This window comes from Schistocerca gregaria, chromosome 4 (assembly GCF_023897955.1).
Source record: "Schistocerca gregaria isolate iqSchGreg1 chromosome 4, iqSchGreg1.2, whole genome shotgun sequence".
Classification (NCBI taxonomy): Eukaryota; Metazoa; Arthropoda; class Insecta; order Orthoptera; family Acrididae; genus Schistocerca; species Schistocerca gregaria.
In genome coordinates this window covers 676,781,400-676,804,870 of record NC_064923.1, presented here as the reverse complement: position 1 = coordinate 676,804,870, position 23,471 = coordinate 676,781,400, and the positions used below count along the sequence as shown (strand labels likewise).

Sequence of the window (23,471 nt, the reverse complement as noted above, 5' to 3'; positions counted from 1 at the left end):
GCACCGCAGTTGCCTCGGTACCGGTTTTGAATGGCGCCGTTTTGCCATGAACGGTGTACTTTAACCAAGGCTGCACGCGAACAGTTCAGAAACCTAACTGCTCCGGAAATATTTTCATCCTTGACCCAAAAGCCAATAGCCATGGCCATTTGGAGATCAGATAAATCGCTGCATTTCTGAATTGCGACGACTTCAATGTTTTCCTCTCCCCCCCCTCCCCTTCCACCCCCCCCCCCCCCCACACACACACGCCTTATGCTGTATGCTCTTCACTGCTAGTGCTGACAACAGTCGTATCTGTGTCGTTATTACGCGTTTGCGTCAGACATGGACGGTGGTCACATTAAAAAAACTCGACCAAACACGCCGGTCCATGTTCTCAGCAACCTGAATGAGCAGGCCCAATTCATGGCATGAGAAGTATCCCCAAAACATCACAGACATCACAGATACGCTTCCGTCTCATTGGCGCATCAGTGAATTCGGCGCCTTGTATCAGTTGGAAAAGCTAATATGGCGAGTAATCGGAGCACACAACATTATTGTGAGTTACTCCACAGTTCTGGTGTTGTTTGGAACAACGAAGATGTGCATTTGTGAGCAATTTTCTTCGTGGTGTTCGCTCTAAAACTGGTTGAGATGGACCTGAATCCACAGACTGCAATTACTGTCATATAGGAGTGCATAGTTTCGCAGCGATATGTACTAATAAAAGTTTCTCGGGCTTCCAGCCGCGCCAGGTGGTTTAAAATCCACGAGCTTTCGGCCGGGTACTCATCGGCCATTGTCAATTGGTGACTGTCTTCTGGTTGCTGCTGCCGTCCTTATGTAGCATCCCTGCCTTCCGTGACGTCACTAGTACCCCCTCCGGCACCATATGTGGTAATGTTTGCGCTGTGCGGCCGCAGAGCCCGCTTCAGCCTTCCAATGGCCGGGTCCCAAGCTGTGCTTAGCTGCAGGCATCCGTCTTTATTGAGAGTGTTGTAAGAAATTTTTATTTCGATCGCTTCTTTTATTTTTGCTATTCCAAGAACCGCTTGACGAAACTGGAAGCCCAAGAAACTTTTACTATTACATATCGCAGTGAAACTATGCACTCCTATATAACGTACCTCTGCGGGGAGGAAACGTGGTGCAGCATCAAACGACTCGGGAAGCTGCGTGTTAAGAAAGTTAATTTATTAAGTTCTCTAGCTTCTCTAATACGCTGCCGTGAAGCGGAGACTATTCCACCTTTTGCCTACCTGAGCCACCATATAAATACTGCTGCTGTCAAGAGAATATTTCGTCGTGCCAGCTTCTCTCTGTTGCGCGAGAGGATACATTATACTAGGAAGCAGTTGGATACAAACGGACGTGTGCCAATGGCCTTCCACTTGCCGTTGTCGGAGTTACTCTCTGCTTTGGATTGGGAATGAAGTGATACATCGACAGTAGTACAACAAATGTCATCACAGATCATAAACACGGAAACGGAAACTCGGCCGGCTTTCACAGCAACAGCATGGAGAAGAGCGGAAAACAACAGAACGCGCCGTTATCAACATGGCGACAAGAAACATCGATGCTGGTGCCTCGTCGGCTCTCAATAAGGGACTTAATTATGCACCATCGCCGCAGAGTATCCCTTTTGTTGACATAACAAGCAGTTCACAATATGGCCAGTGAAACTGCAGAAGAAATTCGCCGAGAAACCAGCCGCGTTCTTTCTACACTCCTGGAAATGGAAAAAAGAACACATTGACACCGGTGTGTCAGACCCACCATACTTGCTCCGGACACTGCGAGAGGGCTGTACAAGCAATGATCACACGCACGGCACAGCGGACACACCAGGAACCGCGGTGTTGGCCGTCGAATGGCGCTAGCTGCGCAGCATTTGTGCACCGCCGCCGTCAGTGTCAGCCAGTTTGCCGTGGCATACGGAGCTCCATCGCAGTCTTTAACACTGGTAGCATGCCACGACAGCGTGGACGTGAACTGTATGTGCAGTTGACGGACTTTGAGCGATGGCGTATAGTGGGCATGCGGGAGGCCGGGTGGACGTACCGCCGAATTGCTCAACACGTGGGGCGTGAGGTCTCCACAGTACATCGATGTTGTCGCCAGTGGTCGGCGGAAGGTGCACGTGCCCGTCGACCTGGGACCGGACCGCAGCGACGCACGGATGCACGCCAAGAACGTAGGATCCTACGCAGTGCCGTAGGGGACTGCACCGCCACCTCCCAGCGAATTAGGGACACTGTTGCTCCTGGGGTATCGGCGAGGACCATTCGCAACCGTCTCCATGAAGGTGGGCTACGGTCCCACACACCGTTAGGCCGTCTTCCGCTCACGCCCCAACATCGTGCAGCCCGCCTCCAGTGGTGTCGCGACAGGCGTGAATGGAGGGACGAATGGAGACGTGTCGTCTTCAGCGATGAGAGTCGCTTCTGCCTTGGTGCCAATGATGGTCGTATGCGTGTTTGGCGCCGTGCAGGTGAGCGCCACAATCAGGACTGCATACGACCGAGGCACACAGGGCCAACACCCGGCATCATGGTGTGGCGAGCGATCTCCTACACTGGCCGTACACCTCTGGTGATCGTCGAGGGGACATTGAATAGTACACGGTACATCCAAACCGTCATCGAACCCATCGTTCTACCATTACTAGACCGGCAAGGGAACTTGCTGTTCCAACAGGACAATGCACGTCCGCATGTATCCCGTGCCACCCACCGTGCTCTAGACGGTGTAAATCAACTACCCTGGCCAGCAAGATCTCCGGATCTGTCCCCCATTGAGCATGTTTGGGACTGGTCTGCACGTCCAGCACGAACGCTGGTAAAACTGAGGCGCCAGGTGGAAATGGCATGGCAAGCCGTTCCACAGGACTACATCCAGCATCTCTACGATCGTCTCCATGGGAGAATAGCAGCCTGCATTGCTATGAAAGGTGGATATACACTGTACTAGTGCCGACATTGTGCATGCTCTGTTGCCTGTGTCTATGTGCCTGTGGTTCTGTCAGTGTGATCATGTGACGTATCTGACCCCAAGTTGTGTCAATAAAGTTTCCCCTTCCTGGGACAATGAATTCACGGTGTTCTTATTTCAATTTCCAGGAGTGTAAATCCAAGCCGTCGACTTCGAACATGACAAAAGCTGAGCGTAATGGTCTTCGTGAAGTCCGCAACGATACAAACAGCGTAGAGTCCTGCCAGCTGACAAGTGCAGTATGGCCGTCATTATGGGACGAACCGACTATAACGCGAAGATTCGGTTGATGCTGGAAGAGGAGACATATCAAAAGCTGTCAAAGGACCAAACTTCAAGAATAAAGAGGTCGACGTCGGAGCTTCTCAAGAGGTCTTCGCTGGAAGAGAATGTCATCAAAAATATCCTCCCTCACGCACCTCGACCACCTATACTGTATGGCCTTCTAAAGGTTAATAAGAAGAACACTCCTCTAAGATCCAGCGTGAGCATCGTTGCATCGCGAAAAATCTTCCTAACCTCTTTACCCCGCAAGTTGGTCACTGTGTGCATCATATCAAGAATACAAGCGACTTCATCAGTCAAATTAAATGCCTGCATCTTGGAGAAGGGGATATTATGGTCACCTTTGATGTAGTGCCATTGTTCACGCGCGTTCCGAGATCTGTTCTCCCAGTTACTTGACGACAGTGTTGTTGATCTATTGAAGCATACTCTGACGTCATCGTGTATCTTGTATGATGAAGAATATTTCAACCAGATGGACGGCGTTGCGATGGGAAGCCCATTAGCTCCAGTTGTAGCCAATCTGTTCATGGAATACTTTATAAACATCGCCGTGGAAATGGCTCCTGAAAAGCATAGTTGCTTTTCTCGTTACGTCAACGACACGTTCGTTGTCTGGTCTCACAGAAGTGAAGCGCTGGGAGAATTCTTGGACCACATCAGCAACATCTGTGACAACATCAAGTTCAATAAGGAGGAAGAGACAGTTGGTGCCTTGCCGTTCCTTGATGTCCTCGTCCGCCGCAAAGCAAATGGGTGTCTCAGCCACAGCGTTTACCGGGAACCCGCCCACACAGACCGATATCTGCAAGCTAACAGTTATCACCAACCGTCGCAGGAACGTTCTGTTCTGAGGACTTTTATGCGTCCAGTCGAAAGCGTCTCAGATTCTGAAAACTTGCCGAAGATACTCAGCCACTTACGTAAAGTATTAAAGGAAAACAGCTACAAAAAGTGGTTCAAACGGCTCTGAGCACTACGGGACTTAACTCTTCTGAGGTCATCAGTCCCCTAGAGCTTAGAGCTACTTAAACCTAACTAACCTAAGGACGTCACACACATCCATGTCAGAGGCAGGATTCGAACCTGCGATCGTAGAGGTCGCGCGGTTCCAGACTGAAGGTCCTAGAACCTCTCGGCTACACCCTCCGGCTAAAACAGCTACAACAACCACCAGATTTCGCAATCTATCTTTCCGAAAACACATAAGGAGAAAGACTCCGAGGCGGACTCGAAGACGTTTGCGTTCTTGCCGTTCTGTGGCTCAATAACAGGAAAGGTAAGCCGGCTCCTAGAGAGGCATAAAATCGATTCGGTCTTCAAGGATCCAGCAAAAATTCGGCAACTCTAGAGGCCTGTGAAAGACGATGTAGGCCTCCGAACGTCAGGAGTATATAAAATACCGTGTCTGTATGGACAGTTCTATATCACACAGACTGTGCGTACCATTGAACAGCACTGTGTAGAACACGAAAGATGTTTTCATCTACGGTACCAAGAGAAATCAGCGGTAGCACAGGAAGCATTAGAAAACGGTCATCGTTTGCATTCGACAAGACGTCTCTTACCACACGGACTAACAGTTTTTGGGATAGCATAATAAAAGAAGCGATCGAAATACAAATTTATGACAACACGCTCAATAAAGACGGCGGTTTGCAGCTAAGCACAGCATGGGATCCGGTCACCGGAAGGTTGAAATGGGGGCGGCGGGCACACAACGCAAACAGTACCATGTATGATGCGGGAGCGGGTACCAGTGACGTCACGGAAGGCAGAGCAGGCTATATAAGGAAGGTAGCAGAAACCAAACCCTTGACAATGGCTGATGAGTACTCGGCCGAAAGCTCGTGGATTTTAATCCACTTGAAGCGGCTGGAAGCCCGAGAAACTTTTATTAATTACTGTCTTGTTGGCACTAATTTTCATCGACACTTGTCTCCTATCCCTCTCAGTTAGATTCTGATTGCGGACACGTTGGACAGTATGCGTTGAAACACCAACAATCGGATCACACCACTGAAGGTATGGCCATTGCCACGTCCAAACACATTAGCTGCTTTGGTCCATTCTGTCAAGTATCCACGTACACCTCTCTCATTGCGTTCACTCCATACAACTGGTGACTGGCACGTATACACCACTTCACTACCATGACCTTGGAGTGCCACCTGGTACTAGTTATACACCATCTAAAATATGTGAAGGAGACAAGTGAGCTTTTTTTTTTTTTTTTTTTCAAGGGATTGATATAGTTTCCTGTGAGCTTACATTTCATCACCCTGTCTACTACATTAACAGAAATTATAGTTTGACAACGACAGATGCCATTTGCTGATTGGATGATAAGTCTAAATTCTAGAGATCCGATATATGGCTTTCAATGGCAGCTTCTTGATAAATGCTAATTTCCGTTATGTTAGAAGTATAAATTGTTTGCTCGACGGGGTATCGAATTACTGTGTTTTTAATCTGCAGTATCCGACCACATCTAATGCCTGACACCTAACACCTCAAACCATGCCAGGATTCATCTCACTCTGTCCAAAGTCCATAGAGCCTCTTCAACTATGCTATGACACTATAACCTCAATGAGAATTATGTTCTTATTACAGATTGTAACAGGGTGCCGACATTGGAAAACTAAAAAATTACAGACACGTAAATGGCTGAATATTGATACATACCTCTGTAAGAACGTCAGTTCCAAACCAGCAGTAGAAGAGCAGCTGCTGGATCACAGCAGAAAGATAGGACGTATACTTCACCAGCCACGTGGAGTCAGCGTTCTGAAAGTATATCAGTCGTTGTAACAAACATAAACTTACAGCAGCCTTCCGTATTTCTGGGGCAGGTGTCCATTGCAGCAGAAGGCATTCTAAAATAATGTGAACTTTATTTGGATTTTTATATATTCATTATAGCTAAAAACTGAAACGGCTAATTGGAACGAGTACATTTCACACATCGGAGGATTGCTCCACGCTAGATGCATGTCACTTTTTTTATCACAAGCATTCAGTCTCGCACCACCTCTTTCTTTCAGGTATGAGGTACGATTGTCTAGTGCAGGACTCTCCTAGAGCGACCTAGGGGCTTTGACTGGCTTCAGGTAATGAAACAGGAGCGCGGTGCCACTCGTCCTTTTTCCGCCACGTTCCGAGAGACAAATAGTTACGTCCTTGTCGTTCGTTGCCCAGGAGCAGTACATACGGAAGAGCATTTAGTCTTGCGGACACTTTGTCTAGTGTGAATCTGACGGAATTTGACTACCAAACATTGGAACTTAGGTACTATAGCAGCCATGAGTCACATTCAGTTAATTATTTTCTGTTGTAGAAGAATTATTCTTTTAGTGTCTCATCAATGTCTATTGTTACAGAACAAATGTTCCTAGATATACAAAGTACACTGCCTGATAAAAAAATTGAAACACCCAAGAGAGGAGGAAACGAAATGAAACTTCACAGATTGATGGAGTGCGTGATGTTATTGCACTGATTACAAAATCGAGCCAGTTTTACAAAGAATTGGTCATCATGACGTTGCACCCCCTTGAATGCATGAACTAATACAGTGCCTTAATGCATGCACCCGTGATCTAGGGGTAGCGTCTTTCATCAGTAATAAAAACGTCCTCGGTTCCAGTTACGAAATCCGCCACCGCTTAAATTTTGATTAATAATCAGCACTGGCTGCCGAAGAATTCCGACATAAAAAGTCATCATCAATCTGCCAACGGCCTCTTCAAAGAGGGCGGTGTAGAGTATAGAGTTTCAAAGCATGCTCTTGCGCTTGGGGTGGGAAACGGCATGAGGATGCAGAAGCCAATGGAAACCACTTCGTTAAAGACAAATAACGTGTAACCGGAGGACATGTGTCCTCTAATTGAAAAAGTATCATGATGATCTCTCCGCTGACAAAAGGTTTTGGAATAGTACCTCATTCGGATCTCCGGGGTGGGACTGCAGAGATGGAGGTGACGTGAGAAAAATACTGAATAACCAAAGGAAGGGTGACGTTCTGCGAGTCGGGGCATGGAACGTCAGAAGATTCAACGTAGTAGGGAAGCTAGAAAATCTGAAAAGGGAAAAGCAAAGGCTCAATCTAGATACAGTAGTGATCGATGAAGTGAAATGGAAAGAAGATTTGGATTTATGGTCAGAAGAGTATAGGGAATACCAACAGGAGCAGAAAACCATATAACGCGAGTAGGATTTGTCGTGAATTTGAAGATAGAGCAGACAATATGTCACTGGAACAGTTCAGTGACAGCTGTTCTTGTCAGAATCGAAAGCAAACGAACACCGACAACGATAGTTCAGGTATACATCCCAACATCGCAAGCTGGAAACGAAGAGATAGAGAATGTATGTGAGGAAATTGAAAGGGTAATACACTACGTAAAGGGAGATGAAACCTAAAAGTCATGGGGGACTGTAATGCAGTTGTAGGGGAAGGAGCAGAAGAAAAGTTTACAGGAGAACTTGGGACTAGGACAAGGAATGGGAGAGGAGAAAGACTAATTGAGTTATGAAATTTCAGCTAGTAATAAAGAATACTTTCTTCAAGAATCAGAAGAGGAAGAGGTATACCTTGAAAAGGCCGGGTGATACGGGAAGACTACAGTTAGATTACATCGTGTTGGGACAGAGATTCCGAAATCAGATACTAGATTGTAAGGCGTATCCAGGAGCAGATATAGACTCAGATCACAATGTAGCAGTGATGAAGAGTAGGCTCAAGTTTAATCAGGAAGAATCAATAGGCAAAGAAGTGGAATACGGAAGAACTAAGGAATGACGACATATGCTTGAAGTTCTCTAAAGCCATAGATAAAACAATAACGAATAGCTCTATAGGCAGTGTAGTTGAAGAGGAATGGACATTCTGAACAGGACAGTCACGGACGTTGGAAAGAAAAACCATAGGTAACTGAAAGGTAACTGCGAAGAAACATGGGTAACAGAAGAAATACTTCAGTTGTTCAATGAAAGAACGAAGTACAAAAATGATGAGGAAAATTGAGGAACACAGAAATACAGGTTGCTGAGGAATGAAATAAATAGGAAGCGCAGGGAAGCTGAGACGAAATGTCTACATGGAAAAAATGTGAAAAAATCGAAACAGAAATGCTTGTCGGAAGAAGAGACTCAGCGTATAGGTTAGTTAAAATAACCTTCCGTGAAATTAAAAGCAATGGTGGTAACATTAGGATTACAACCGAATCCCACAGGTAAATGCAGAGGAGAGAGCTATTAGGTGGAAAGGATACATTGTAGGCTTCTATGAGGCGAAAAATTTGTCTGAAGTGATAGGAGAAGAAACAGTAGTTGGTTTAGAAGAGGTAGGGGTTCCACGATTAGAATCAGAATTTAAGAGATCTTTGGAGGACTTAAGATCAAACAAGGAAGCAAGACTAAAGAAACATTCATAGGATACGTTGACATAGGAGAAGCGCTTGACAGCGTAAAATTGTGCAAGATGTTCGGAGAGGGGGGAGATGAGCTCCGATGCCACGTTCAATCACATCCCAGCCAGATGCGTTGGATCGGGCTCAGATCTGGCAGGCCGGTGGTGGTGGGGGGGGGGGGGGGGGGGGGGGAAACAGGTCAATTGGAACTCGCTACCATGTTCTTCAAACCACTCCATCACAAGAAGCGTCATTTTGTTGAAAAATGTGCTTGGCCGCCGTGGTGCGTTTCATGAGCTCCAGTAGACACGTGGATGCCCACGTCAATATTCCAAAACATAATGGAGCCCCGCCAGTCTATCACCGTCCTGCTGCACAGGTGTCTAGGAGCTGTTCCCCTGGAAGACAACGGATTCGCGCCCTCCCATCGGCATGATGAAGAAGGTACCGGGATTCATCAGGCCATGTAACCCTCTGCCACAGCGTCAACGTCCGGTGCAGTTGGTCAAGTGCCCATTTCAATCGTTGTTGCCGATGTCGTAGTATTAACATTGGCACATGCAGCGGAGGCCCTTCGTTAGCAGTGTCCGGAGCACCACGTGTTCAGACACACTTGTACTTTGCCCAGCTTAGCGTCTGGGGTCAGTTCCGCCACAGTTCGCTGCCTGTCCTATTTCACCAGTCTGCCCAGCCTATAATTTCTGACATCGGTAATGAGGTGTGGACGCAGTGCACCATGACGTCTGGACATAAATGTAGATGTAGATGTAGATGTAGACATGGTTTCTCCACGTGTGGAAGGCACCACAGCGCTCTTCGAACATCCGACAAGCAGTGCAGTTTCCGAAATGATCTTGCCGAGCCTCAGCGTAATCACAATCTGCCCTCGGTCAAACGCAGATAGATCGCGCAGCTTCCTCATTCTACATACGGACAGCACACTCCTTGATAATGCATGCACCGTGCGTGAGTCTGGCTAGGAATCATTCCTCACCGAGACACGCTCCTGTTGTCTGGACGGGCTAATATCGAAAATAAGTTGGTGGTCATAATGTTGTGGTCGGTCAATGTGCATACCATAAGATCACTGGTAACAACACGAACCACGAACAACTCTAAGGCACTCTGGTGGACATTGTATGTGTCACAGAGAATTGCAAATTCTTATCAATTACATGCCCACCAATGGTGTATTCGAGTGCGCACTTTCGTTGACGTGCTACCATGGCATCTGTGTGCTGCACATTTTTGGTCAGGTAGTGTATTTACTGAGTCATTTTTGTTAGGAAATTTTTGTCAGGAAATCTTTTCCAGAAGACACTTCAGGAAATTTTGGATAACGGTCGTCCACGAAACTTTTTACAATATTATTCTCTTTTCTCTAAATCTGAGTGTGGTGAAGTGCTTAGTGAAAAATCGGTAGTGGGAAATAGGTCCTATTGTCAGCTAAAGGATATAAATTGCAAGTCGATTATCAATGCTAAGCAGTTAAGCCCACACGATGACGTTAAGTAATGTATTATGTAGGTAAGTTAACTGCTAAGTGTTGCGTCGTTTTATCGTTGTTATGAATTACATATCTCCTTTGCTATAACTTGTCCTGAGATGAAAACACCCCTTAATAATCCACTCTTTAGAATTAGTATCAGAATTGTGAGTACTGTAGTCCACGTTGAAAGAGAATGTTTATTTTGTCCCTCACGAGAAAAGGTTTTATCTTACGTACGATGTCATGGCTATTCTTAGAACAAAGTTTGCTTCTGGGTAATATACCTTAACTGTATTAATTTTGTTCAACATGACTGTTTTAATAACTCTTCCAATCTCTGTGTGCTTCTAACTAACACTCAAGTGTGTAATAATCATTATGTGTTAGTCCCCATGTAAACGATAAACAGTGTAAGACTTACCTTAGCGATGGCGACGAAAGCTGTGGCGCTGATTGCTATGATGTCCATCATAAATTGCCCCAGCAGGATTGGTCCAAATAACGTACTCAGACGCTGTACACCCCTGAAATGAAAAACAACTTGTTTCATAAGCAATTTTTGTTTACGTGGCCATTCAAAAATATGTGACACAAGTGGGCACGAGTTTCAAGTGACCCCATCAAAGTCATTAAGCAATTTAATATTGCAACATTATGTTGTAATCATGCAAAAAATAATTTTTTCGCGTTTTTGTCTTTCACGCTTATTGCTTTCTACTTTTGTGCCATATTTCGTCCTGTTTATGGTTGTTGTTTCTGTCCCCATAACTCTGATTAGGAAACTATCCAATCCGACATGTCGAAACCAGTGCTGAATTTTTTTATACCGAGGAATACAGTGAAACAACGATAATGCCAAAATTTTAGCTTTCCTAGACACACTGCAAGTATTTTTAAAAATCGTTTACTGGTACGGTCGCAGGTTCGAATACTGCCTCTTGAATGGATGTGTGTGAAGTCCTTAGGTTAGTTAGGTTTAAGTAGTTCTAAGTCTAGGGGACTGATGACCTCAGATGTTAAGTTCTATAGTGCCCAGAGCCATTTGAACCATTTGATGCCTATAGGCTGAGGGTGACACGGTAGTCGGTCAGTACCTTTGGTGCTTTCAAGGCTGTCCGGAAAGAGTTTAGTTTGGTTTGATACGGTACTGGAAGAGATGCAATGTGGATGTAATTTGGAAGGATCTGATGCCCACAACGATGTTGTCGTAATGGGAGTGATTGTGAAGTAAATACACTCCTGGAAATTGAAATAAGAACACCGTGAAGTCATTGTCCCAGGAAGGGGAAACTTTATTGACACATTCCTGGGGTCAAATACATCACATGATCACACTGACAGAACCACAGGCACATAGATACAGGCAACAGAGCATGCACAATGTCGGCAATAGTACAGTGTATATCCACCTTTCGCAGCAATGCAGGCTACTATTCTCCCATGGAGACGATCGTAGAGATGCTGGATGTAGTCCTGTGGAACGGCTTGCCATGCCATTTCCACCTGGCGCCTCAGTTGGACCAGCGTTCGTGCTGGACGTGCAGACCGCGTGAGACGACGCTTCATCCAGTCCCAAACATGCTCAATGGGGGACAGATCCGGAGATCTTGCTGGCCAGGGTAGTTGACTTACACCTTCTAGAGCACGTTTGGTGGCACGGGATACATGCGGACGTGCATTGTCCTGTTGGAACAGCAAGTTCCCTTGCCGGTCTAGGAATGGTAGAACGATGGGTTCGATGACGATTTGGATGTACCGTGCACTATTCAGTGTCCCCTCGACGATCACCACAGGTGTACGGCCAGTGTAGGAGATCGCTCCCCACACCATGATGCCGGGTGTTGGCCCTGTGTGCCTCGGTCGTATGCAGTCCTGATTGTGGCGCTCACCTGCTCGGCGCCAAACACGCAGACGACCATCATTGGCACCAAGGCAGAAGCGACTCTCATCGCTGAAGACGACACGTCTCCATTCGTCCCTCCATTCACGCCTATCGCGACACCACTGGAGGCGGGCTGCACGATGTTGGGGCGTGAGCGGAAGACGGCCTAACGGTGTGTGGGACCGTAGCCCAGCTTCATGGAGACGGTTGCGAATGTTCCTCGCCGATACCCCAGGAGCAACAGTGCCCCTAATTTGCTGGGAAGTGGCGGTGCGGTCCCCTACGGCACTGCGTATGATCCTACGGTCTTGGCGTGCATCCGTGCGTCGCTGCGGTCCGGTCCCAGGTCGACGGGCACGTGCACCTTCCGCCGACCACTGGCGACAACATCGATGTACTGTGGAGACCTCACGCCCCACGTGTTGAGCAATTCGGCGGCACGTCCACGCGGCCTTCCACATGCCCACTATACGCCCTCGCTCAAAGTCCGTCAACTGCACATACGGTTCACGTCCACGCTGTCGCGGCATGCCACCAGTGTTAAAGACTGCGATGGAGCTCCGTATGCCACGGCAAACTGGCTGACACTGACGGCGGCGGTGCACATATGCTGCACAGCTAGCGCCATTCGACGGCCAACACCGCGGTTCCTGGTGTGTCCGCTGTGCCGTGCGTGTGATCATTGCTTGTACAGCCCTCTCGCAGTGTCCGGAGCAAGTATGGTGGGTCTGACACACCGGTGTCTTTTTTCCATTTCCAGGAGTGTAACATTGAGTCATACGCCACTTGGCGTAGTTCAAAATCAGGAAACGAATTAGCAGCAAAGAAGTAAAATTGCAGCCATGCGTGGTTGCTTACATGTCGATACGGCAATGGTAGGTGACGCACTGGGCGAGCCGCCATCTCATGAGCTGCTCCTGAAGAAAGGGGCCGGCAGCTGCCACGTCACGACGCTGCTTGCCGTGGTGGTCCCCGTCTTCGTCATCCTTCTCGTGATCCCCGCTGATGCTGCGCAGCATGAGATTGAGCAGCTGCAGGTGGCCTGCCATGTAGATGAAGAGCGACACCAGGAAGCCGTCCATGATGGAGGACAACAGGGCGCCGTACATCAAGCCAGCCGCCACAGCCGCGTAAATCACCTGCAGGCAAGCCAGAAACTCCCATCAGCCAGCTACAGTCATCATGTCCTGTCCTGGCAACCTCTCTCAGTTCATGACATAGCCAAAGGAAAGTGTCAGAAAGGAATTACGAAGGCTTTGCTAATTATCACAGCTTCTGAATCTCCTTTCAGCAATTTTATGGTTTTGTTTGACTGTATTGTCTATTTTGCGAATAAGAGATTCGTAACTTCCTGGCGGATTAAAACTGTATGCCGGACCGAGACTCGAATTCGAGGGTACAGCACTTGCCCGCGAAAGGCAAAAGTCCCGAGTTCGAGTCTCGGTCCGGCACACAGTTTTAATCTGCCAGGAAGTTTCATATCAGCGTACACTCCGCTGCAGAGTGAAAATCTAATTCTGGCCCCACGAGATTTGTAGCATACATTTACATCTGGTGCAATATGCTAAATATTGTTCCTGTACGCAGCTTCAAACGTGGTGACTTATTTCCATTCCGTATTTTCATGCCATCCTTCAAGGCTCGTACAGTATCTGATCTAAAAGGATCCGGACACCGCTGTGCAATTCAGAATTGACCATTATACATCACGAGGTGTGGACACTGTAGTATAAATAGAGTTGTGTAGTGTTGTTTTCTCAGTAGAACGCAGTAACAGACCAACTGGTTAGTCACGAGAGCTCAGTGGCTTCGAACGTGGACTAGTCATTGTTGGTCACCGGAGCAACAGGTTCATCAGGGACATTTTTAGTCCTTGTAAAGCTGCCCAAGTCGACTGTTAATGATGTGATTGCGAAGTTGAAACGCAAAGGAACAACCACACCTACACCAGTACTAGGCAGACCTCATGCACTGACGCACAGGGGTTGTCAAGTATTGCAGGACAGTGGCTGTAAAAAAAAAAATCATGAATCAGCGGAAGGAATCGCTACCTTGCACTATGACTGTGCATATGGAGTTAATAAATTAGGTACAATGGTCGAACAGTTTCTAAGACACCCTTTTCTGTTGTCAATGTTAAGTGACGCTGGAGATGGTGTTAAGAGCAACTCCACAGAATACTGAATGACGGTGATGATAGTGATTTAAAGTGATGAACTACGACGTACACTTGGGCAATCTGTTGCGAGGGTCTAAACTGAGCGAATGCCTGAACAATATTACCGGTTATAATATGTCGTAAGAGTCGTGGAGAATAGAGGAAGTAGCGTCATAGTATAGTAATATTATTCTTGTGCAAAGTGTGATCCCTTTATTGCACATGAGAGAACGCTAAATACGAAGGGATTTGAACACATTTTACAACATTGTATACTGTGCACAATAGAGGAAAACCTCGAAGACGATCACTGTTTGCATAAACGTGGTGACGCACCCTGTGATAAAGCAATATCTTTGAGGCAACGATTTGTCGACAATAACAAATGTTCAAATGAGTGTGAATTCCTAAAGGACCAAACGTCTGAGGTCATAGGTCCCTAGAATTACACACTACTTAAATTAACTGATGCTAAGAACAATACACACGCCCATGCCAGCGGGAGGACTCGATCCTCAGGCTGGAGGGGCCGCGCAATCCTTCACAAGGCGCCACTGCATCTAATAGATTCCGAACGTGTTTTCGGTGTTCCCTCTCCCAGTTGTGCCATCTAAATTATTTTCGAAGCACGTTGCCTGCTCTGCTGGTGACGTAAGGCCATAACGGATCGTAATGTACCTGAACGTGGAATGGGACCATTGGGAGAGGGTAAACAGAAAACAGGTTTAGAACCTAATAGATGCAGTGGTGCGAAACAATTCGCGTCCACGACATGTAAAAGGTTTCCTTAAAAGGTGACCAATGAAAACGATTGTACTTAAGATGCCAGATACCGTACCACGCAGGTTACTCAAAAAAAATGTTCAAATTTGTGTGAAATCTTATGAGACTTAACTGCTAAGGTCGTCAGTCCCTAAGCTTACACACTGCTTAACCTAAATTATCCTGAGGACAAACAAACACACCCACCCACCCATGCCTGAGGGAGGACTCGAACCTCCGCCGGGACTAGCCACACAGTCTATGACTGCAGCGCCCTAGACCGCTCGGCTAAGCGCGCGCGGCCGCAGGTTACTTTTAGCAAATGAAAACAACTAATCCACCACTCAGAATCGAATCCTCGGCCACGGCCTCCACTGCACTAACTACACAGTACTGCTGCTATCACTTCACAGGGAACTTACCTTACACGTGATTACAATGTTCCCACACTGCCGATATTTAACGACCATTTACTGCCAGAAATACGTGCAGGAGGAAATATTATGACAGACATTTTTGTATTACAAGTATGTGAGGAATTGCGCTGCGAAGTCCGAGTGCGCGAATTTTTCTTCGCCCTGTATACGTATTGTGTCTCATCTTCTGTTGTAGAAAACGAAAATATCAATAAGCCCATCTTTATTGAGTAAAATGTGCAGTTTCAAATGCTTCTGATAATGGGTTAATATTAAGATCTAATCCAGTCGTGTGGACAGTTCTAAATAGTGGACTGGCTTTTCATTAATCTTACGTTTGTTGCATGGTGTCGTGATAGCATTACAACTCTAACAGCCAGTAGGATATTTTTGAAACAACGTCGCTGATTGTGTTTTAATTTCCAAAGACAGCTAGTTCGTTTTAAGCTATGACTTACAATGCCGAAGAAAGTGATTTGTTTTATAACGAGAGAATAACCTGGGACAGAAGTCTTCTATTCCCTGAATCAAACTAACTCGAAAATAGCGGGAGTTTATACCATTATATATATTGCTGTTGAAGTGGGAAACTAAATGGAATATGATAGTACACCATCGCAGTATATTTAAGTGACGACCATAAAAGTGGAACTATTATTTTAATTACGTAAATACTTGCACAGCAATTAAGAGGCAACGATTTCTCAAATAAGTCATTACAGCCAAAAGTTTTGGAATACACACTTGTAGTTCATAATGTTTGATTTTCTATGAAATACGTTGAACACAACACTTGTAGGTTTCAGAAAATTTTCCAAATATGTACCTTAAATCATGTAGACATATCGAGAAGTTATAAGGAACTATCGTCTGAACGACAATACTACAGTCATAATTTGTATAAGTAAGAAAGTGATGGTGTAGTAGCTACATTTTTACTACACGTGATGATCTATAGTACACAATATTTCGTGATGCACACACAATTTATGATACTATCAGCTAAATGTAATATTTGGATTTTAATATTGTGTGTAAAATACTGAAATGTAGATTTTGGAAGCAAATTTACGCCGCATACGTGATCTCGCTAGCACAAAAAAGGCAACTGTGTAGTCCCTTTTATATGTTTCTTAGACCTACTGCATTGTTTATTAGTTACAACGGTTTTATTTGGGTAGCTAACAGCGGTAGGTCTTTTGATATTATTGCAAGGCTTCCTCAGAGAATAGGCAGTTTACCATATTCCATCTAACTCTTATCCTGAAACGATATTTTAATTTTGTAATCCACGAGTTCTGCGTTGTAGATCATTAGCATTTGAAAACAAATTTAAAATAATGAGAATAAGCCATCCTCCTCCCTTACAAGAATTTGTATTTCTAAAGCTAAATACATTTTTTGTTTTTCTTATATTCATTAAAGTACGACAGGGATAGGGGATTTGAGTGGTATATAATTTGATTATGTACTGCATGAGTGTCATTACATTAAGTTTCTGAGGGAGGAATATCGCAAAACTCTTTCATCTTTGGGTCTGAAACTAAAACGCATTTAATATACGAGAGTTGATATGCATGTTGTTATTAGTTTATTAGTATGTTACAATAGCACTGTGGCAAGATCGTGAATGCACGGCCCACCAATGTGAAACGTTGTTTTCTTAAAGCCTGAAGGGAAAACTTTTGTAACAGTTTTCTCAGGCAGCAGTGACACCAATTGCGTTTGATGATTGATGTGACACGTATTCTACCGCCTAGGTCATTCCAAAGATCTTTAGGTTCAGAATATCAACAAACAAATGCAGTAAATACACATCACTCCCTTCAAACTAATGATTAATACTTGGTAGTCACTAGAATTATAATCATGATACAGCAGAGGTCCGATTCTTCACCATTCTTCGTGTGAGAAGTATGACATTGTCTAAAATATTTCCATTAGCACTTAGATGTATTTACACACAAAATTACGGGATTGAGCCCTAACTAGGAAAACTCAGTTGCAGACAATATCGTCCACTTGAGTGAATTTCAGCACAACAATCACCTCTAAACACATGTCACCAAAGTTGTATGACATGTATGACACAATTCATTCGTGATTCTGTGTACCATGATACATTCGTTCATAGGTCCACAGACATGTGGTGAGCAATAGTCACTTTATGGAAGGACTCAATGCACTCAGTTTATGTGTTACCGCTGCTGAGGGAGTTGTTAGACGACTGATTTAGTTGAGATCATGCTGCACAAAGCGATAAGTGATAATTTTCCCTTCCGATTACAATTCATAAGTACACGAAAGTACATGTGGCTCCTGTGAAATTTGCATGATGAAAGGTCTAGTCCTGTGAGTTGCTGGAACCATACACCGTTGAAATTAAGTTCTTTTGGTTTTTGTCTTAGGATAAGAAATGAACCGTCTAAGATGATGATGATGCAATATACCAATGTAACTGAGATGATAAAAATGATGCGATGGCGATATGAACACATACAGATGGCGGCGGTACAGATGGCACATAAGAGTACACTCGGTGTAAAAGTGCAGTGCATTGGTGTAACTGTTGTTAGTACTCAGGTGACTGAAGTGAAAAGGTTTCCGACGAGAGTATGACCGCACGCCGGGAATTGCCATTCTTTGAACGTAAAAGCTAGAGCTAGATCCAGAGCTAGAAGCATGGAACATTCCATTCCTGAAATCGCTAGGAAATTCAGTGCTCCGAGATCCACCGTCTCAAGAATGTACCGAGAATATCAAGTCTCAGGGGTTACCTTTCACCACGGGCAACGCAGTGGCCGACGGCCTTCACTTAACTTCCTACAGCAGCGGCGTTTCCGTAGAGCTGTCAGTGATATAACCACAGAAATCAATGTGGAACGTATGACAAACGTATCAGTTGGGACCGTGTGGCGAAATTTGGTCTTAATGGACTATGGCATCAAACTACCGACGCGAGTGGCTTTGCCAACACCACATAGTCGTCTGCAGCGCTTCTCCTGGGCTCGTGACCATATAGGTTAGACCTACACTACTGGAAAACCGTGTCTTGGTTAGCTGAGTTCCGACTTCATTTGGTAACGCCAGGACCCCGCGAAGCCATGCTCCCAGGTTATCAACAAAGCACTGTGCCTCGGTAAAGGTGCAGGCTGTTTTTACTTGAAATGGACTGGGTCCTCTGCTACAACTGAACCGATCATAGACTGGAAATTGTTACGTTTAACTACTGCGACACGATTTGCATTGATAGACTTAATGTTCCCAAACAACGATGCCACCGGACCACAACGTTTCGTGATTGGTGAACATTCTGAGCAGTTCGAACGAATAATTTGGCCACCCAGATGGCCAGACGTGAAACCCATCGAACACTTATAGGGCGTAAGCGAGACGTCAGAAAAATTTGGAAATTTGTGGTAAGGTCCTATGGGACCAAACGGCTGAGGTCATCGTTCCCTAAGCTTACGCACTAATTAATCTTACTCAAACTAACTTACGCTAAGGACGACACACATACCCATGCCCGAGGGAGGACTCGAACCTCCGAGGGGGGATCGAGACGTCGGTTCATGGACAAAATCCTGCACCGGCAACACTTCCGACGTCGAAACTTCCTGGCAGTTTAAAACTGTGTGCCGGACCGAGACTCGAACTCAGGATCTTTGTCTTTCGTGGGCAAGTGCTCTACCAACTGAGGTAAGCCCAGGAGAGCTTCTGTGAAGTTTGGAAGGTAGGAGACGTGGCTGTGAGGACGGGGCGTGAATCGTGCTTGGATAGCTCCGGTGGTAGAGCACTTGCCCGCAAAAGGCAAAGATTCCGTGCTCGAGTCTCGGTCCGGCACATAGTTTTAATCTGCCAGGAAGTTTCATATCAGCGCACACTCCGCTGTAGAGTGAAAATTTCATTCTAGAAACATCCCCCAGGCTGTGGCTAAACCATGTCTCCGCAATATCCTTTCTTCCAGGAGTGCTAGTTCTGCAAGGTTCGCAGGAGAGCTTCTGTGAAGTTTGGAAGGTAGGAGACGATTTACTGGCAGAAGTAAAGCTGTGTGGACGGGGCATGAGTCGTGCTTCGCTAGCTCAGTCGGTAGAGCACTTGCCCCCGAAAGGCAAAGATCCCGAGTTCGAGTCTCGGTCCGGCACATAGTTTTAATCTGCCAGGAAGTTTCATATCAGCGCTCGCCTAGAGTGAAAATTTCATTGTAGTAACTTCCGACACTATAGAGACAGCAGGGCTTGATAACCCCAGAAGGGCTTCCAACGACTTTTTGAGTCGGTTCCACTTCAAGTTATTGTACTACGCAGAGAAAAAGGAGGTCTGACATGATATTAGGATGTATCCGATGACTTACCTCAGTGTATGCCATCAAAGAAACAGCATGACAGAGTGCAGACTTGGGAGGAGACTTTTGGTAGCATAGTGAAGTATCCGAGGCATATACAACTACCATAGATAAGGTGTTAGTTGTTTTACCTCGTAGACTGGCGACACGGTGTAGGAGAAGGGGTACCAGACATGGGCAGGCAGTCCCACGCTGGCCCGGCACTCCACGGTGTGGCCGCAGGCGCTGGCCCGTACCGCGGGCATCACCGCCCAGTAGACGCAGCCCATGGCGGTCACCGACAGCCGAGCCACCGACACTATCCGGCTCTTCAGAGCTGTCCACCGGAACACGGCCGCCTTCTGGCTCCGCAGCTCCTGCCCGTACTCCTGTGGAAGTGGTCCACGCTGTGCCTCACAGAAGTTGCAATCTGTCTCTTAAGAAACACCTTCCACATTGAATATCACTATGCGAGTTGACACTGCTGTCCTCAGTGAAAGTGAAGAAGAATTACACGATCTGTTGAATGTAATGAACAGTCTAATGAATTGAGAATATGGGCTGGGAGTAAATCTAAGAGAGACGAAAATAATTAGAGTAGCAGAACTGAAAATAGAGAGAAACTTAACATCAGCATTGGTGATGAAGAAGTAGATGAAGTTAAGGAATTGTGTTGCTTAGGCAACAAATTAACACATGTCGGAAGGAGCAAGGAAGACATGAGATCCTGGCCAAGAGAAGTCTACTAGTGTCGAACGTAGGCCTTAATTTGAGGAAGAAATTTCGCATAATGTACATTTGGAGCACAACATTTTATGACAGTGAAACGTGTACTGGGAAAACCAGAAAAGAAGAGAATCGATCCATTTGAGATATGGTGCTACTGATGAACGTCGAAAATTAGGTAAGGAATGAGGAGGCTCTTGGTGAGGAGAGGCGCACTGATAAGGTAAGGAATGAGGAGGCTCTTCGGAGGATTGGTGAGGAGAGGAATATATGGAAGACACTGACAAGTAGACGGACATTATGGTAGGACATCTGTTAAGAGATCATGGAATAACTTCCGTGGTACTAGAGGGAGTTTTAGACGATAAAATCTTTAGAGGAAGACGTCCAGCAAGTAACTAAGGACGTAGCTTATAACTGCTACTCTCAGATAAAGAGGTTGGCACAGAAGAGGAATTCGTGGCGGGTCGCATCAAGCCAGTCAGAAGACTGCTGACTCAAAAAAAGATAAATAAATAAATGGGAGTTGTAAAACATTAACAAGGTGCCAAAAGTCTCTTTGAACTGTCCTCGTCTTCTAGGTGAGTCACATCTTTGGCTGTGTAGTGGAAGCATGTCCGTACGGTGTACTTTGAAGGTAAAACCTAGTCGGCCTATAAGGTAACTGGGTGGCTATAGTACGCTTGGTCACGCGGATGAAAACAGTGGTACTCTCTTCCACGGACGTTGGGCGTGCCAACACTTAGCTTCTTTGCGTAGACGATACCTGCAACTGATATGGCTCTATTCGTTATGTTCAGACGCTTCTGTCTTGTATTTTGCTGAGATAGCCACTTCTAATCTGTAACATTCGCGACTTTATGGTGAAACTCTTGCTTGCTAGCGTTCATTGTCGTAATATTCTGTTATAGGATTTTTGAGCTCTGAACACTAAGCTGTGTGACCAAGGTTCGATCTGTTGTCCCAATCGAGGCATTGTACACTGTACAAGGATCATTATCGGTCTATCACTAAGTCAGCAGTGGGTATAGGTGATGGCTTATGCTATTTTCCCAATCATCTGACAATCTGACGGGTTTTTATGAACGTATAAGGATACTTTCTTCTTTTTTTTTGTTATTAGTTCTTCCTATATTCCACACGATCTTTTGTAGGACATGTACAACTACCTTAGTAAATTTTGTAGTCATTTTCGTAATAATAACAGGCATAAATTTCAAAATTCTCCTTAATTATCTCGTCTAATTTATTTACGAAATTTTACGAATTTCATGCTCACTTATTCGCTGTCTCAATTCTTAGACGATGCAAGCACAATTCACTGAATACATCCTGCTTTAGCGGAACTGCTATTACGATCAATTGCCATTGGGGGACAACATTTTTGCATCTTTGGATACATACTGCAGACGACATAAGGACAGTTAGAGCTTTTGATAACTTCCAGACATGTGCTGCGGTTCTGAAGACACCGAAATCAGTTACTTCGTAATTGATGCTCTCCATCATCAGGTGTTAGGCTATATAAGGTGCGATTTACATTCGCTTAGCACGCACTTTCTCTGTAAGAGAAGATTTAACCACACTTACACGTTGCACTGATAGAACTGTACGTGTTAGTTATAGATTACCGTTACGTTAATACATGTTAGAGATCCCTTCACATAGATCGTTGCAATATGAAAGACTGCTGGCTATCTAGTATTTCATTAGTCGACATGAGATGGAGTTGGTATTTATTCATGGATCAAAATTTCGTGTAATAAAAGGAATCTCTGTGGGCAGCAACGCCCAAAGCATGTCATATCAGCAACCAAGTTAAGGTGAAGCAGGTAGCAGCTGGCTTCCAAAGTTTACATCTAGAATAAGCACTCATGCACCGTCCAAATCCTAGATTGCTTGATTAATAATCAATGGTCCTTATTCTACAGTTAGTCACACGCGACTGAAATAAAAAATTGCAAGTCGTTAGAACGGAGTTTGTTATTACACATTCTCTGTCGTTACTTATTTCCTTCAGTTTCATGCTATATCTGTAGCCGCACATGGAATCAGCGTGCTACAGTCGTTATGTGGATCGTGGTGATCTCTTTGATAGCTTGAGAGGATTTGGTATTCTGAGTTATCTGATCTTTTGTGATTCTTTTCTTCTCACATGGTTGTGATGTAAACCCCTGTGGTGTATGTAATACGAGTATATAGCGCGCGTGTGTGTGGTTGCCTAATATTCTCTCCGCAATGAAATTCTCACGCCTACAAATGATTGAAACATCTCTATGATTGGCGACCTACACCTAGAACTGCCATAATTGAATCGTGTTGTAGTTTCACTTCATTTCGGTATAGAAAATTAAACCTATTATTCTTAACGGGATGCTACTAGAATGCATCACAACATGGTTACCGTGGATGATTTATTCTTAAAAATGATGTATAGAAAAATAAAATTGAATATATATGAAGAACAATGTCACATTCTGCCCAAAATGTAATTTCGAGATTGTCAAGTCCGTATTCTTGCCTTTCTTTGGTCCGCGCCCCCTTTTATTAGAGAGATGAGAAACAGAAGACCTACACCGCAACTGGAACTTTGAGAAAAAGTTCGGTGGACAGGATAAAGGGACTCAACACATTGACTTTCAGTATATTCCATCCTGCAGAACCGAAGGGTGCATGTCACCTAGTGACGTACGGACATCAGTTATTCTGCACCGGTGATCTGCTCATTGGGTCATTGGCCACTGTGGAGATAATTTACGCGCGTACTTACAATTTTCTGCGCACACAGTGGACACAATATGCCATCCGCAAACGCATAGGGCTAAAATTACCTTAGTACGAGACATATCATGAGTTAAGGTACTTGTTGGCTCACTAGACAGGAACATAAATTGCACTCAAGTATTCTTCAGTACAGAATCTCTTCAGTGTGTGTCAGACTCCACATAGAGATAAATAATCGTTACTCGACTAAACTGAACAGCAACTCTGTTCACGAGAAACAACTTAGCGTACTCCTCGCGACGAAATCAGTAC

General features: G+C 45.2%; 1 protein-coding gene across 1 annotated transcript in view; it reads right to left on the bottom strand.

Moving 5' to 3' along the window:
• LOC126267863 (odorant receptor 43a-like) overlaps window positions 1–23,471 on the bottom strand; it is a 76,900-nt gene that overhangs the window by 31,582 nt on the left and 21,847 nt on the right. Inside the window, exons 3-6 of the mRNA XM_049973173.1 lie at window positions 19,862–20,098; window positions 12,908–13,188; window positions 10,589–10,691; window positions 5,953–6,054 (exon numbers count right to left, since the gene is read on the bottom strand). Coding sequence (XP_049829130.1) covers window positions 5,953–6,054; window positions 10,589–10,691; window positions 12,908–13,188; window positions 19,862–20,098 — 723 coding nt within the window. The remainder of the gene's footprint in view (window positions 1–5,952; window positions 6,055–10,588; window positions 10,692–12,907; window positions 13,189–19,861; window positions 20,099–23,471) is intronic.